The sequence below is a fragment of the Odontesthes bonariensis genome, chromosome 1, assembly GCF_027942865.1.
Source record: "Odontesthes bonariensis isolate fOdoBon6 chromosome 1, fOdoBon6.hap1, whole genome shotgun sequence".
Classification (NCBI taxonomy): domain Eukaryota; kingdom Metazoa; phylum Chordata; class Actinopteri; order Atheriniformes; family Atherinopsidae; genus Odontesthes; species Odontesthes bonariensis.
In genome coordinates this window covers 9,410,213-9,427,955 of record NC_134506.1, presented here as the reverse complement: position 1 = coordinate 9,427,955, position 17,743 = coordinate 9,410,213, and the positions used below count along the sequence as shown (strand labels likewise).

The following is a 17,743-nucleotide window of genomic DNA, read 5'->3' as shown; positions in this document are numbered from 1 at the left end:
TTCTTAACCCTGGTTCACATGAGGAACAACAGGAGGTCACGGCTCTCTGTTGAATAGGACTTGCGAGTGGCCCTCTCCTCTGTGTTCCTCTGTGCTCCCCGACAGGCACATGTATCTCACTAATTTGTAGGTAGGTAAAATATTTACAATAGCACATGTTTCACTGATTGCTGAAATGTTGCAATGATAAATTGTAGTTTAGGACCATGGACAATGCAGCTTCCTTGCATTGACAGTTATCTGTATTGAGTTTCTGCGTGCTGAGTTTCCTTTGCCTCATTTTTAATTTTGTGACCTGTCTGGTTTAAATGACTGTTGCTGCTTTGATGAAGCCTAATTTGATAAAGTTTCAAATAAATTTTTTAAATATTTCGTTAATAAATATTTCATGAGTAATAGTTGTCTTCTCACATTGTATTTGGCATTAGTAAATAGTTATGCACATTTACAGATATTTTACATGATATGAATGATAACACGTGTTATAAGGACTATTTTGCGCAATAGGTGTACCTTGAGATTTTTACTTGTCTTTTGGTGTGCCTTGGCCACAAAAAGTTTGGGAACCACTGGGCTTGTGAGACCGAAACTTGTCTTCCAATTCATTACATGTTTTTGTGGTAGAAGTATCAGCATCGGTACTCGGTATCAGCAAGTACTCAGATCCAAGTATCGGTAACGTATCGGTTTGAAAAAAAGTGGTATCGGTGCATCCCTACCTAAAACCTCTCTACCCGTTTTCACCCATTTCGCAACCCACTTTCATGCATTTCTTCACATGCACGTATGTGAAGAAATGCCAATAACTGTATTGCTTAAATGATTGTTACTCCTCCATAAACATGTGTTTAGCATCACAACCTTGACAAATCGTGATCAACTCAGGCTCTAAATTAACAGCTTGTTGTGCTGTTTTCCTATATTATTTTGATTTTCACATTCTCTTTTCCTTTTTGCCTGTGTGTCTTTCTTCACTTTCTCCACCTCCCTTTCTCACAAGACCAGACTATAGAACGCTCTGACTCTGAGTGTAGTGTACATCTTTATGGGTATGGCAGCAAGGTGTCAACAGATTGCAAGTTAAAATGTCAGCTTTGTCGTAGCTATTCCTCACGTAATATTTATCCAAGGCCCATTGCAACAAATGAGGACCACCTTTCCTCCATTAACCATATTGTATTAAATGTTGCTCCTGCTTCGTGGATGAACATTTTTGGGAGGAGGTGTTCTTGACTAAAATTCAGTGTGTTCATATTTATGTTTGTTCACAGATAGAACAGAATTGCTAGAATGTTTTCTGTATGAAACATATTCACTGACCCCTGTGTTTGAAAACCTCTGTGGACTGTGTCTTCTTAGCCATTGGGCCAAATTAGCTCATTGATTCACTCTTGTACAAACTTGGGAATATTCTTTTGATGTGTAACTTGGTCTCAAGTCGCTTGCACACGCCAGTTACCTCTGGTTGCCTCTTGTCATACAGACTGTTTTCATTTGATTTACTGAGATTTGAGACCCCTGCCTCTGAGACTTTTGCTAGCTATCCATAGCAAAGGAACTGAACTTGATTTGATTTGTGCCCTGAAAACACTAAAAAAATAAACTGTAAAGTTGCATTTTTCTAGTAAAAGATAGAAATGCCACTATTGTTTTCAAAGACAATTACTCTGAATAAAAACTCTTGATATTGAGGTTTTCTAATTCCTTCCATCCATCCATCTATCCATTTTCTTAACCGCTTAATCCACATGGGCTCGCGGTGGCAATATTGACAGTAGAGAGGCCCAGACATCCCTGTCCCCCGCTACTTCCTCCTGCTCATCCTGGGTGACCCTGAGCTGTTCCCAGGCCAATCGAGAGACATAATCTCTCCAGTGAGTCCTGGGCCGACCTCGGTGCCTTGTCCCAGTTGGTCGTGCCCGGTACACCTTCAAAGGAGCATTTTAATTCCGCAATATCAGATATATCTAAAACGGTGAGTTGCTGTTTTCAGATGCATTTTTTTCCCAAGCAACAAAACACAGCTACAATTCAGCTCAAATCTTCTGTCAAGACATTATATAGGCATGTGGTTAGTGCTGGGCGGTATGACCAAAAATACATATCACGGTATTTTTTCACGTTAGCACGGTTTCATGGTATATCACGGTATTTTTTTTTCATGCATAATTAGGTGTTCACAGCATTTTCTAGATTGAAAACAGAATTAAAAATTAAAATAAAAATTCTTCAAAATAATTCCTTTGTTAATAATTGGTCACACAGAACTTTACTGTATTAATACTCACATCTTCATTGTAAACAAATTAATAACATAGCTAATTACACTGGTCGGACTGTTCAGCTCTGTTTCAGACTGATACCTCCGGTTCAGACTGGTCCTCATCCTCAACACGTCTCTTTTTCAATCGCGGAAAATATTTTTCAATACTCATCTGGATTGAAGCAGCAAACATTCAGTGTAAGAGTTTAAAAAAACTAATTTATTTGATTCACAGCTGCTAGTGTTTAGACCTCGACAACCCAACTACATTTTTTTTTTTTTTACGGCAAAGAAGGCGTAATCGCTTCTTTGCTATGGGTCGCTTCGGGACGGGACAACATTGTATTAAAAATATTTTTATAGGACTTTTTAATGTGTGACTTTATAAAGTTCCACGTGATACCAACCTTTTGTGAATTTCGCCAGCCGTCTTCTTTCGGTTGAGCTAATCTAACGCGACGCTGAAGCTAGCAAGCTTCCAGGGATGATATCGCTGATGGAGACACACACGGTGTGCACGGAGGGGAGGGGCTGTGTGTGTGTGTGTGTAGGCTATGCGAGAGAGACGCATGACTGACAGAGACAGAGGGAGAGCAAGGAAAGGAAATGCAGCTTAATGAATACGAGTATTTTTTAAATAGCGTTAAAAATAGACAGTAAACATGCGTGTTTAGAAGCGTAACACTGAAAAGGGTCCCGTCTCAAACAATGTCGCGCAACGCAGCGTTCCCCCCGTTGTGTAATCAAATACACTGGTATGGCGGTATATTAAAAATTCATATCATAATGAAATTATAAACCGGTATTCGGTGTGAACCGGTATACCGCCCAGCACTACATGTGCTTATTGCAGATGTTCTTTGTACAAACCTAATTTCCATCAAATCTAGAATTCGACGCCTACTACATTCAAATAAAGCTGGATGATATCTCTGCCTTTGTGTTTCTCACCCTTCCTCTCAGTTACACTCTTTATGTTTTAGGGAAATGATTGCACTAACTGTCACAGCTTCGCAAGAAGTGTCGATTAGCTGAATACAAGGTTGTTTAAGTATTCATTAGCACAAGGTCGCGAATGAATATCAACAGAGAGATGGGGGCGCTTGTGGGTCCTGATTGACATTCCAATGCACCGGCAGAGCATTGTGGGATTTGTAGTATTAGCGGAGCATGCGCTGGCCAGCTCTAGTAGATATTTGGTATTCTCTCGGATCCAAGATTTGGCCCGTGGGTCTGAGTTTGACATCTGTGGTGTAAAGGATATGTTAATGGTTTAAATTAAGCTTTTCATGTTAACTCAGATTTGCGGGAGAGAAGCACTTCAAATGCAAATCAGGCCCTACAGTCATTGTGCTCAACGCGTCTATACATCAGTGACTGCAGTGAGATGGATGTGATGTTTGTTCTTTTTTTTTTGTTTGTTTCTGCAATGGATACAATTTTATTTCTAATGAAGCTGATAAAGTCATAACTACTGTGTGTCAAAGGAATTTATGGCTCAACACAGCTCAATTAATCCTGTTCTCCTCTATTAATACTGGATCATGTATATATTTCACTTCATGGAGTGCTTTTTTATTGAAGGTTTAAAAAACAGGCAAGGTGAAATTATTTATGTGAATTTGACATGAACCAACCAATAGTCAAAATATGCATTAAGCTCAGTGTTTAAGCCTTTCATTCTAGGGATAAATGTTAAAGTCACCAACTACAATCATTCCAACGATCTGAGTATGGGCTGCAAATAGAACTATCTTTTGTGATTTCCAGTTTGAGTTTGAAAGGCTGCAAGAAATGCTTTTGATTGAGGCGAAGTAAGTATAGGTCTGTGGTTCATTGATGCCGCTCATCTACAACCTGTGTTTTAGACGTATACCTTCTGCTGCAGCAAGGTTTCTGTACAAGTGAATGAATGAATCGGTGTGATAATCAACGATCACGTCTTTTACTGACAAAGAATAGATGAAAGAAATCAACATACACCTGAAAAAGAAAGCACATCCTCAGTCTGTTCTAAGGTTTTATGTCATGACATAGTAAACATAATCATGTCATAATAAAAGATCATCTAGATCTTTTAGGTCTTAAAATTTGGTAATATAACCTCAGATGAAAAATAGCACATTACATTTATTCTACAATTAAAATAATTCTTATTAATATTTTGCCATTCCCTTTTGGGATTATTAAAGTGTTTGTTATTTCATTTTCATTCATTTCATTCACACAGAATGTTATAATTAATTTTACAAAAATGTGTGTAAAACTAAGTCCACCCCTCAGCATGATTCAATAATTTGTAGAATGACAAAACTTGAAGCAATTGTTTTTCTGTTTGATGTCATTGGTCTCTCGCATTGTTTGGAGGAATCTAATTAATGTTTGTGAATATTAATTTCATTTATTTATTCATCTCTCTCATGGTCCCTCCACAGCATTTCAGGGGGTTGTGTTCTCGACTAGACACCTTGATTCTTGATTTTTTTTTTTTCATTTTTCATTTTTTCATTCAAGTCATTGATTATTTTACAGAGCACATCATATTAGGTGAAGAATTCCATTCGGAAAAAGAATAAAGGAAGAAAAATAGCCAAGATAAGATTACGTAAATAAATAAACTAATTCTAATCAAACAGAAAGGGTGACAGAGATTAAAAAGACCCACGCAGAAGAGGTTTGACTCACTGACTGTACATATTTGTACAAGACCCTTACCCAAGGTTTACATATAAGTACATACATGCTTTGTACACATATTTCCACATAGTCACCTATACCAGTGGTTCTCAAACTTTTTTGGCCATTCCCCACTTTGGACTAGTGGGGATTTCCAAGCCCCACCTGCCCCTGTTGCCCCAACAAAATATTGACAAATTACGTTTGAGCTTTATTGAACTAACACCAAGTAACATCATATTTTATAATGAATCAAAATCAATAACATCAAATAACACACTGTTCAAAAAGAGAAAATAAAAATGCAGTTGGGCCATCATCACTTAAATCAAAATCAAAAACAACTAAAATTTATCCCTGCATTAGTGGCTGCAATTAACAACAATATGGTAGCTATGAACAGTGCAATAGTATTGTGCTGAAAGTATTGATGATCATCAGCATAGCAATGGAAATTTATACCATGCTGTCTTATAATGTTACCTAATGGAAGCATGTATAAGGTGAAAAGAATTGGTCCAAGCACAGAACCCTGAGGAACTCCATGACTTACTCTTACTCCGGTTTGTGAGGAAGATTCTTCATTTACAAGAACAAACTGAAATCTTTCAGATAAATATGACAAAAACCGGCCTAATGCAGTTCCTTTAATCCCAATAACATGTTCAAGTCTCTGTAATAAAATACTGTGATCGACCGTATCAAATGCAGCACTGAGATCCAACAGGACAAGCACAGACACAAGTCTGCTATCAGAGGATAAAATAAGATCATTGGTAACTTTCACCAGTGCTGTGATGTACTCTGAATCCTGACTGAAACTCTTCAAATAAATTATTTCTATGTAAATGATCACAAAGTATTTTTTCAAGATCTTTAGATATAAAAGGGAGATTGGATATAGGTCCATAATTAGCTAACACTTCTGAATCAAGAGTAGGTTTTTTAAGTAATTACAGAAACCTTAAAATACTGAGGTACATATCCTGTCAACAAAGACAGATTGATCAAATCCAATATGGAAGTGTCGATTAAGGGAAAAACCTGCTTGAACAGTCTGGTTGGGATTGGGTCTAAAACACAAGTTGATGGTTTAGGAGAGACTATTGCTGTTGTTAGCTCAGAGAGATCAACTGGGCAGAAGCCGTCTAAATACAAATCAGGTTCTAAACATACTTCTGAAGCTGCTGCACTTGATGATACATCACTGATAATAGTGGGAAGAACTTCATCAATCTTCTCTCTGATTTTATTGTTAAAGAAGCTCATGAAATCATCACTGCTGAGAGTTAAAGGAATACCTGGCTCAACAGAGCTTGGACTCTTAGTCAGACTGGCTACAGTGCTGAAAAGAAACCTGGGATTGTTCTTTTTCTCTTCATGATGAATAATAAGCAGTTCTAGCATTACGAAGGGCGTTATTAAAATATCTTTCCACACTAATTGAGACTCTTCTAAGTTAGTGGAACGCCACTGTCTCTCCAGCTTTCTTGCAGTCTGCTTTAAAGCACGCAGCTGTGAATTATACCAAGGAGCCAACCTCTTCTGACTGATTACCTTCCTTTTCAGAGGGGCAACATTGTCCAGTGCTGTACGCATTGAAACTATAATGCTGTAGACAAGAGAGTCAAGTTTTACTGGAGTAAAATTTAGGTAGCCGTCGTCTGTTATATTTGCACATGGCAGTGAAGAAAAAGGATGATGGAATCAACTCCTTAAATCTGGTTACAGCATCCTCTGATAGACACTGCGCTGGCTGTAGCTCAGGAGAAAGAGCAGTCGGTTGGTGGTTGGACTCCAGCTTCCCTGGGCTACATGTCGAAGCGTCATGAAAACATGTAGTTATGTACTTAAGACGTGTTGTATGAGTGTGTATGAATGGGTGAATGTGGCATGTAGTATTAGAAGCGCTTTGAGTGGTCAGCTAGACTAGAAAAGCGCGATACAAGTACAGTCCACTTACCACACCTTCCATATGTAAATTTCTTCTCAGAAACTGTATAGTCAAGTAATGTTAACTTAAAGGTTATCAAAAACATTATCAGATAAGACAGGGTTATGAGGGAACACTGTTAACTGTTCACTCTCAATGCCATAAGTCAGCATAAGATCAAAGGTGGGATTAAGGCAGTGAGTAGGCTCTGAGAAAATCCAATAGAGTCTAATATAGAATTAAAGTTAATATTTAGGCTGTCATTTTCAACATCTACATGAATATTAAAGTCACCCACTACAATGACTGTATCTGTACTCAGCACTAACTGGGATAAAAACTCTGAGAATTCAGACAGAAACTCAGAATAAGGGCAAGGTGGGCGATACACAACAACAAACACAAGAGGATTTCGTCTCCCATTGTCCTCTGATACGAGCATCTGACATAATTACAATAGCCAATGGCTCAAGCACCACGGTAGATAATAATGGGGAAAGGGAGCGACCTTGCCTAGTACTTCCAGATAGGTCAAAAAGAAGAGAGATGATTCCATTGGTTATTACTGTTGGCCTTGGATTCTTATATCATATTTTTATCCAGTTAGCAAATAAATCAAAACTAAGATAATGTGTTAAAAAGAACTTCCCATTCAACCCGTTCAAAGTCTATAGTGAAATAGCTATAATTGGACCTTGGTTGGAATAGTTTAGCCATATTAAATGTAACAATCTTTGCATATGATCTGTGGAGGATCCATATTTTATGAATCCTAATTGTTCCATGTGTATTATACTGGGTAATGTTTTCTAAGCGAAGGCTAGAACCTTGGTTAGTATTTTACAATCCACATTCAGCATACTTACAGATCAATATTTTCATGGTTCATGGTTCCGATGTGTGTTTGTCTTTTTTTTTCAGCTATGAGGCTATCCAGGAGATCAAAAAGATCCTCTGGTAGTCTAGGAAATATAATGTCATTAAAGAAGCTGGATGTTTCCTTCTGGTTTGAGGGGATCTGGGATGTATATAGTTTGTCAAAAAATGTTTTAAGATCTCATTTATCTCCCTACTGGAGGAGACCAAACCATTTCCCTTCTTAATCACGAGTATTATGTGGTGGGAATCTTGTTGTTTAAGTTGTCTGCTGAGTAGTTTACTCGTTTTCTTTCCCTCTTCATAATATGTTGTCCTGGGCCTAAATTGTGCATATTCTACCTTTTTGTTATAAATATATTTAAGTATAAACTTAAGTTTGCATATTTCGTGAAAAAGCTAATTCGAGAAATGTTTTGATAATTCTGTTTACATATTTTTAACTTGTGTCTTTAGTTTTATTCATATATTCTTTTTTCTTTTTAGCTTCCTGTTCTATGATTTCCCCTCTGATCTAAGCCTAAAATGCTTCCCATTTTATTGCTCTTGTATCTGTGCTTCCCATATTAATCTCAAAATAAGATTGAATATCATGATTTCAGGCACCGACAAAGGTGTCATCGTCTAGAAATGAAGTGTTTAACCTCCATCTATCTTTCTTCTCCTTGTCTGTGTTATGTGAGAGTTAGCTCCGTAGTAGCATGATCTGATAGTGGTATTGCGTTTATAATGCATTACACTTCTGATTTAACAACACTGTTTGAGATGATGAAGAAATCAATTCTAGAATACTATTCTGACAATGAGAGGAGAAATTGCACTCCCTTGCCCTGGGGTTAGCTAACCGCCATATTTCCAACAAACCAAAGTCCTTGCTGAGCATATGCAGTGATACCCGGTCTTTCGTAACTACTGGGTCACTGAATATGCTTTTATCCAGAAACACGTCCATTACTTGATTTAAGTCTCTGATAGTATTATTTGACCCTCCATTTACCCCAGAACTTTATTCACCTGGGGTCCTCCTTATTGGGGGTATATAAGTTGCACAAAAACATCTTTGACCTATTAATATTTGCCTCTATGCAAATCAATCTCTCCGTATCATCATTAAATTCCTTAATCAAATTAAAATGTGGTGCTTAATTTATTAAAACACAAACCCCATCCCTCTTACTTGAATATGAGTTGTGAAAGATTTGCCCCTCTCAGCCCCGTCAGTTTCATCGCCTCTTCCTCTGCACTGACTTCCTCAGAGAATAGACTTTAAAACAGCTCTGCTCGTGTTCAAGTCTCTTCAATAATATATTGTTGTAACGTATGTCTACTGTACACAAGCCAAGGTGACTATGATGTACTTTAACTTTGGGCAAAATCAGAAGATGTAAGTTTGCTCAAGGAGGATACAGACATGACCGGGAAAGCAATTTGAAAGAGAGTAACAAAAGTATCCTTTATTGGCAGGAAGCCACCCTTTCAAATTTAACAAAGAAAATAGTTTCGTTATGACTGGATTAATATTTCTCAGAGTAAAAAAAAAAAACAGTTTGATCAATCTAGAGTTTTCCTTTTAACAAGCTAAGTTGTAACCAACAACCATAACAATTTACAGATTACAAAAATACCTTCAAAGTGCATATAAAAGAAAAAGAAAAGGGACCAAAAAAATAAAAAACAAAACAGAGTCAAATAGAGTCCAGGAATTAAGTCAAATGTCCAATTGAGTCAGTGTCCACAGTTTGTGTAAGAGTCTTTAATGTATGGTGGTGTGATTGTCTTGTCTACCCAGGTAGTGTTTGTGTCTTATCTATAAGGTGTGTTTGATGCTCTTTCATCCAGACGCACGATGAGCTGCTCCGCCGTCACACCCTCCACGCATGTACGCCGGTGGTCCCGCTCTACGATCCTCGAGCTTGGTTCTGGCTCGCCATCATATTTATCTCACACCCAAAAAAAACAACCTGCATAGTGCAGCAGTTTTATATTCATTATCAATCTCTTAATCTCTACTGATAAATGTATCTGAATTTACTGTACAGTTTCTTTTAATCTTTTAATCTCTCTGTTTTCAATCTTAAATCAATGGATTTGACCACTCACTGACAGCATATCATATACAGCTATAAAAATGAATTTTAAACAGCCAACATACACTAAAGTATGTATTATGAAATATTTGTAACTGTTTTTAGCTTTAAAAACTGCTCAGTGCACATAAAAGGCCATGGAGAACAACTTCCGGACGGCCTCGAAGAGATTCTGGTCCACCATCCGGTGGCTCGGGGGGGGGGGGGGGCGGTGCACCGTCAACACCGTGTATGGGGCCTCCCATTTCTGGGGCTGAGGTTGCCAAGGTGGTTAAAAAAACTCCTCGGTGGCAAGGATTCAGGAGGTGCAGTGTGGTTTTCGTCCTGGCCGTGGAACAGTGGACCAGCTCTATACCCTCGGCAGGATCCTGGAGGGTGCATGGGAGTTTGCCCAACATGTGTTTTGTGGACTTGGAGAAGGCGTTCGACCGTGTCCCTCGGGGACTCTTGTGGGGGGTGCTCCATGAGTATGGAGTGCCGGACTCCTTGATATGGGCTGTTCGGTCTCTGTATGACCGGTGTCAGAGTTTGGTCCGCATTGCCGGCAGTAAGTCGTACATGTTTCCTGTGAGGGTTGGACTCCGTCAGGGCTGCCCTTTGTCACCGATTCTGTTCATAATTTTTATGGACAGAATTTCTAGGCGCAGCCAGGGCATTGAGGGGGTCTGGTTTGGCGACCTCAGAATCGGGTCTCTGCTTTTTGCGGACGATGCGGTTCTGTTGGCGTCGTCGGGCCGTGACCTTCAGCTCTCACTGGAGCGGTTTTCAGCCGAGTGTGAAGCGGCTGGGATGAGAATCAGCACCTCCAAATCTGAGACCATGGTCCTCAGCCGGAAAAGGGTGGAATGCCCTCTCCGGGTCGGGAATGAGATCCTTCCCCAAGTGGAGGAGTTCAAGTATCTCGGGGTTCACGAGTGAGGGACGAATGGAACAGGAGATTGACAGGTGGATCGGTGCGGCGTCTGCAGTGATGCGGGCTCTGCACCGGCCCGTCGTGGTGAAGAAGGAGCTGAGCCAGAAGGCCAAGCTCTCGATTTACCGGTCAATCTATGTTCCTACCCTCACCTATGGTCACGAGCTGTGGGTAGTGACCGAAAGAACGAGATGGCGAATACAAGCAGCCGAAATGAGTTTCCTCCGCAGGGTGTCTGGGCTCTCCCTTAGAGATAGGGTGAGAAGCTCGGTCATCCGGGAGGGGCTCAGAGTAGAACCGCTGCTCCTCCGCATCGAGAGGAGTCAGATGAGGTGGCTCGGGCATCTGGTTAGGATGCCTCCTGGACGCCTCCCTGGTGAGGTGTTCCGGGCCCGTCCCACTGGGAGGAGGCCCCGGGGAAGACCCAGGACACGTTGGAGAGACTATGTTTCTCGGCTGGCCTGGGAACGCCTCGGGGTCCCCCCAGAAGAGCTGGGGGAAGTGGCCGGGGGCAGGGACGTCTGGGCTTCTCTGCTTAGGCTGCTGCCCCCGCGACCCGATCCGGAAAAGCGGAAGATAATGGATGGATGGATGGATAGCATTTAGCTGTAGCTCGATTTTTTTAGCACAGACATTTTCCACTCAAAAAATGCAAATTTAACCACATTCTCAACTTCAGTACACACACATATACCTCCGGTTGGTTTTTAAAATTTTTCTAGAAGACATAACGAAACATACTGATGATATATTCATGAAATGAGTGCATAGTTAGCTATTTAAGGCACCCGCTAGCATACGATGCTAAGCGCTTATGGTTGCTACTCACCAGAGATCTTTTCTTAGACAAAACACAACAACTCGGTAATATCCGGCACTCCAAAACCTCCTCACGGTTATAAGTACCTTCCCGGACCAATAACTCCAGACAAAATAAAGTTTGACCACTTTTTGTCAAGTTATTTACATTAACATGCTGTCTCGGCTGCAGTGTCTGTCTTCATTGGCATCAAAAAAACTAGCAGGGAACAGACTACCGAGCGGGAGCAGTGCTTGAACCTGATGCATACACACTCTGCTGGTGAAATTAAGAACTACATGTAAAAAACAGAAATATTGGGGATTACACCAAGTGTGTAACTAAAGGGCGTTACATTGTGTCACCCTGTGAAAGTAAAATCCCGCCTGCATACACTTTAACAGCAATCATCTTTGCTTTGTGTTATACAAAAACTACTACAGTGAACCCTCGTTTTTCGCGGGGGTTACGTTCCAAAAAGAACCCGTGATAGGCGAAATCCGTGAAGTAGAAACCTTTTTTTTTTTTACAATTATTATACAATGAAATGCTCCATAATGCATTGAAACCAAAGAACAAAACCATTTTACAGGCCCAAGCATTTGTTTAACAAATAAAAGTACTGTATAAACGTTTTTTTTTTTTTTTACAAATAACTACTGTAGCCTACTGTAAAATAATCATTTTCATCATCAATATGAACTGAAGGCTTCAAATTGCGGAGATCAAATGAAAATGAAAAATAAAATGATTTTGAAAAAAAATACAAAGTACAGTGGGACAAATAGTGACTCACGTATATTTCACTGCTCTTCTGACTGAGCCGCTGCATCCTGACTCCGCTCTGTAGCGTTTTTTTCTTCTAAAGCCCGCGGTGCAGGTGTGTTTTTTCGAGAGAAGAACATAGTTATCGGTAGTTGTTGTCGCTCTTTTTTCTTCTGGGCAAAAAGATTTATATATACCGACATGCCACCATCGATTATGTTTGAGAACTGTAATGAACGTGTACGTGTATATTTTAAACCGCAACGTTATTGACACACAGGTAAAGTAGAAGCGGAGAGACTGTTTAGCCAATCAGAATGCAGAACACAATGCACGATGCAAATCCGTGAAGCAGCGAGACCGTGAAAGATGAACCGCGTTATAGCGAGTAACCGATATGAACTTATAAGTACCCGCTAACACGCTAGCAGGGGCCCTAAAGTTAAAAAAAAAAAGAACCGAACAACAAGAACACAGATCAAAAACAAAAAAAGAAGAGAAGACCGATTCTTGGTCCGTGGAGTGACACTCGCCGAGAACACCACAGGCCCCTCACCAATCGACACGAGTCCAGGTCAAAACTATTGCCATACAACCCCTCATGCAGAATCTTTTTCACACGTCTCCATTGTGCCATAAGTATCATAAGTTTCCTTCAGACCCACAAGCCTCACATTATTTCTCTTACTGTAGTTTTCCAACTCTTTTAGTCAGCATTTCCATTTTTCTGTTTCGGTCTCCTCCAGCCTCTCATGTATGTTGTTCTCTGCGTTCTTTAACGCTGCATGTTTATTTAATTGTCAATGTATCCGCAGCAACCCCTCGGAGTGTAGCATTCATAGTTCTTGTCACAGCAATCACACTCTTCATATTTTAAGGCTTGTCGTCTTGCATTTTTGAAAGATATTCCTTAGTATGGCTGGGGTTTGTCCTCGTGGGCATGCAGCCTGTTGATTGGTTTCGTTTTCGGTGCTAGGCTATTGAAATCGCCATAATCTCAGAAATACATACTCCAGAAAGTTCAGGGAAGCAATAGACATTGACTAACGTAAATCTAACAAGTGGCTAGAGATTGGGCAGAAGATAGTTTGGTGGTCAGGCCAAGGGGATCTCTCCAATAATATACCGCCATCTTGCTTGACATATCCATGTGAATCTCGATTCTTTTCTTTTTCATCAATTCTGTGGTTTTCTTTGCTGATGCGCGTGGGATAAATGTGGCCAAGCTTTTGCTCTTGGCTAGATGGCTTCACATTTGTTTATCTATATACAGAGAAGATCATGGTCAAGTTAGTGAGTGCAGGCTGTCCAGCAGTGTTGTGCAAGTTCACACTACATCCAAGTTCGGTTCATACAGATTAACACTGAATTATTCAAAGTTCTTTGTTCACCAGCTGAAGTTTTTTAACTAGTCCTAAAATGAACCAATTCACAAACATTTCCCATTTTTTTTAATGAGCTTTGAAATCTCAGCCTTATGAGATGTAAAAAGGACTGAAACATCCGGCATCTATGGAGAAATATGCACATCTTTAGATGTGTGCATTCTAAAGCCCACGTATTCTATCTAAAGATAGATCTGAATGCTCCAGACCAACAAAGTAATGGTGTACTTTTTACTCAGCATTTTAGTCCAATTAAAGACCAGCTTAGAATTGACATAGGCTGTACTGATATTTTACTGTGACTGTTGCTGTGCTGTTAAATAATGTATATTTAATTGTCTTTGCTCTGTTAAAACAGTATTTTGCATGATTTTGAACTTTTTCCATAGCATTTGACTGACTTCTGCTGCCTGTGATCACTTTGATTCTCTGTCAGTTTTCCTGACGTGTTTGTCAAAGTTTTACTAATGGTTTATCCTAATGTCAAGCCCCAATTTGATATGTGGCCTCGTCAATTTGAGTTAGATTTGTTAAAGCTAACCATGGTTAAGATTAAACGTTGGTTAGGTACTTGTTTTGTCACATACTCTTCAAGCAATTGCCAAGTGCCTTATACAAGTTGTTATACAAGTTGATAAGATATCTTCCAGATATTAAGCAAGCTTAACTTTTGAAATGTTTCCTTTAGTACAAACTTCTGCAGCTATGATAAACTTAAAAACCTCTTTACACATCATATTCTCACTGCAGATCTTTCAGGGCCTCCTTTGTGTTTTCTACAACCTCGGTGACGGGGACTACAACCTAACCCTGCCCAACTACCGCCTTGACAATGGTGAATGGCATGAGGTCTTCCTAGATCGGCATGACAATGAGATGACGTTGCGATTAGATGGTGGTGGAGGACAGCGGGAGGTGACAGGATTACGGGGCAGAAGTAGAGAAATCATTGTTGACCCCACTGCTGTGATGCTGGGAAACACTCTCCCCTCTGGAATCAACAAGAGCTTTCAAGGTGGGTGGTAAAATCTTGCAGCTCATGATAAAATCGCAAAGGGTTACTTGAGTGAGATTATAGTGATTTCCACCAAATTAACCTTTGCCAAGAACTGTGATCTCACTACATATTTTGTTGTTTGTAACACCGTCATTGGTGGAATGTTGTATTCTCTGCATCAATGTATCACTCTCAAACATTCTTTAAAAGAGCAAATGTGGTGGATTTTATGAATACAAATAAACTCTGCAATACTTCCACTGATATAGAATAATACATCACTTCACAAACGCTTAGATAAAGATTTTTTTCAATTTTACAATTGAGGATAGCTGCAGACTAATGAATTCATAGTTTTATTTTGTTTTTCTTATCTCTGCAAATGTGCTGCTTTTACATGCTTTGAAACACTGATATAAGCTTTCCTCAAGACTCATGTAACTATAAGGGCTAAAGTACCACATCATTTACTTTCTTAGTTAACCTTTAGTTAATGTTATTAGTTTGGTATTGAAAATTCTATCCAAGAGATCAGATGGTTTTTGGGCTATTTTCACTTTACACCAACATTTTTGACAACATCTACTAGCTGAAAGTACTTAACAGTAATAGTTGACAGTTAACTCCTTTCTGCACATGGTTGTACTGCCACTGACTTGAGTGATGTTACAAGGTGAGGCTCACCCTTAATTGTTGCAATGCATGGAGTTTCACACCAGTCAGCAGAAGTCATGTAACACTACCATGTTAGGTTTTCTCAATAGACTACAGCAGTGGCGGCTGCTGACTTTTAAACAGGGGAAGCCCATATTACACGTTCAGGGTTGTAGTGGCTCGTGCCATCCCAATGCAGAAGATAGCAAAGTTAAAAAGAATTAGTTATAACATAGCTGTGTCTAGTATGACAAGTATGCCCAGCAAATACACAGAAAGAAGGTATAGACTTTGAAAATTCACACAGCAAGGCCAAAATCAAGTATGATCGAATCTAAGGCCTGTAAATGGCTGGATCTGTGGCTGAATCAGAATCTGTGGAGCATTTTTCCCTGTCATAATGAATACTTAGAGTTTGATGGTGGTGGTAAGCAGTGGCGGCTCCTCCATAGGGGCGATTTGTGCGACGCACTACCAAACATGGAGTCTTTTTTTTTTTTTTTAATCTAGTTGCTAAGGTGGGACTGATCTACTGTAGGCGAACTGGTTGTATATGTCATTGTCCAATCAGATTAAGGTCGCGGCTGGTGTTGCTACGCCCATTTTGTGCGATTTCTGTCAGGGTCGAATTTGCACCAGGAAGCTCCCATTGACTTGAATGGGACCTCAGTTTTTTTCAAAAATCCTGCTCCCAATGCATTTTCTATGAGGGTTTATGTGCTCGCACAAACGACGCACAACGTGCTTTCGTCACATGTCTGTTGCGCGGGACCATGAACTTTCTACTTGTTGTTGTAACATTGTGGTTTTCAATAAAGAAAAAAAAAAAAAAAAACATTCTATGAAGAAGATGGCGAGTGTCGAGTGCAACAACACGGTAGTGTCTCTGAAAGAAGTACCCTTTAGTCGTCGTACTAATGCGGAGAAGGAAGTTTGAAAGAATTTTGCGGGATTTTCGAGCTCGCCTTGCGAGGCAAAGATGAAACCCAGGGCTCCACCAACCCTGCTATTTTTCCAGGTAGTATTTGATGTAGCTAAATAACTTACCCTTTTGTGCTCAATCATTGACTTGTAATGATTTAAATCTTTTATATAATGTTGACAATGATAGCAGAATGTATAATGACACATTCATTGTTAACGGTGCAGTATTATATTTAAAAAAGAGAGAAATCTCACATAAGTAAGCTGCACTTAACCATGTTTGACAACTGGTTATGCTTTTCTAAGTCATATTTTCCAAAACTTCAATAAACACTTGACTTGGATTTATATGTTGTCATTTTAATTACATTCTTTAGAATGAAAATTGAATGAATCTTATCATTAAGAGCTTATGTGTTTACTTATTTCATAGAATCCTGGAACAATATGAGGAAAATAAATAAATAGTGGTTAAGGTGTAATATTAACTGATTGGCAAATTATGCAAAAAATAACAAAAAATAACAAAAAATTATTTAAAATTATTACAATAAATTATGCTACCTAGACAAATATAGCTCAGTCCTATGGACTTTTATGGTACTTATGGACATAACGGGAGAAATTGCAGTCACTTTGGTTATTTGGAAGACCAAATAACCCCTCGACTCTGCGTTGTGTTTATTTAAGGAAGACAAGGAGTTTCTGGACGATTGGACATTTTATTTCCTGTGTGGGAACATAACAGGTTTGCATCAGTGCAATTGGTTCAGCTTCGCACAGCACACTCTGATGCAGCTTTCACAGACTGGAAATAGCACTACCTAAAAAAAATGTCAGGAGCCGCCACTGGTGGTAAGTATTCTTAAAAAAGGTAACATTTGTGAATGGGCAGCATGAATTCTGGAAAGAAACAACTAAAAGTATGAGTGAAACTCCGACAGCACTTTCACAGACAACCAGTCTCTTTCGTATCCGCTTTGGGACTGGAGTTCTAGCGCGATTCTCCCCGCTTAAAAATTCGGCTGCCACAACATCTCTCATGATGGACAAACACTAACTCCAATCATCACGACACAGCCCCTCATATTGACACGCCCACGTCTAATCTACCCCCAGAGACGCCCGGCTGCCTCGGAACTGATGAATTTTTGTCGATTTAGCCAATGATGACCTAGAATTGTAGAAAAAAACTTGACTCTCCCGCCCCCTCCTTGAAGCCGGGCAGCCCTCGGCTCGGAAGCCTGGCTGTTAGTGGCGGCTTCATAACATGATTTCCTCAGTGAACAGCTGCGATTTCAGAACAAATCACTTCATTAAGCTACAGGACAACATGTTGTAGTTATGAAAGTAAATGCAGTATTGGGCATATCTTTGTGAATAACTGTTTTATCGTCAATTTAACATTGAAGATGTAGCAATTTCGCCAGAGAATGGGAGAGGCTGTCCGGCTTCCCGTGTTTTCTCTGAA

At 39.7% G+C, this 17,743-nt stretch overlaps 1 protein-coding gene across 1 annotated transcript in view; it reads left to right on the top strand.

Annotated features, from left to right (window-relative positions):
* Positions 1 to 17,743, top strand: part of LOC142383713 (neural-cadherin-like) — a 371,241-nt gene that overhangs the window by 314,833 nt on the left and 38,665 nt on the right. Inside the window, exon 33 of the mRNA XM_075469412.1 lies at positions 14,448 to 14,712. Within this exon, the coding sequence (XP_075325527.1) occupies positions 14,448 to 14,712 (265 nt within the window). The remainder of the gene's footprint in view (positions 1 to 14,447; positions 14,713 to 17,743) is intronic.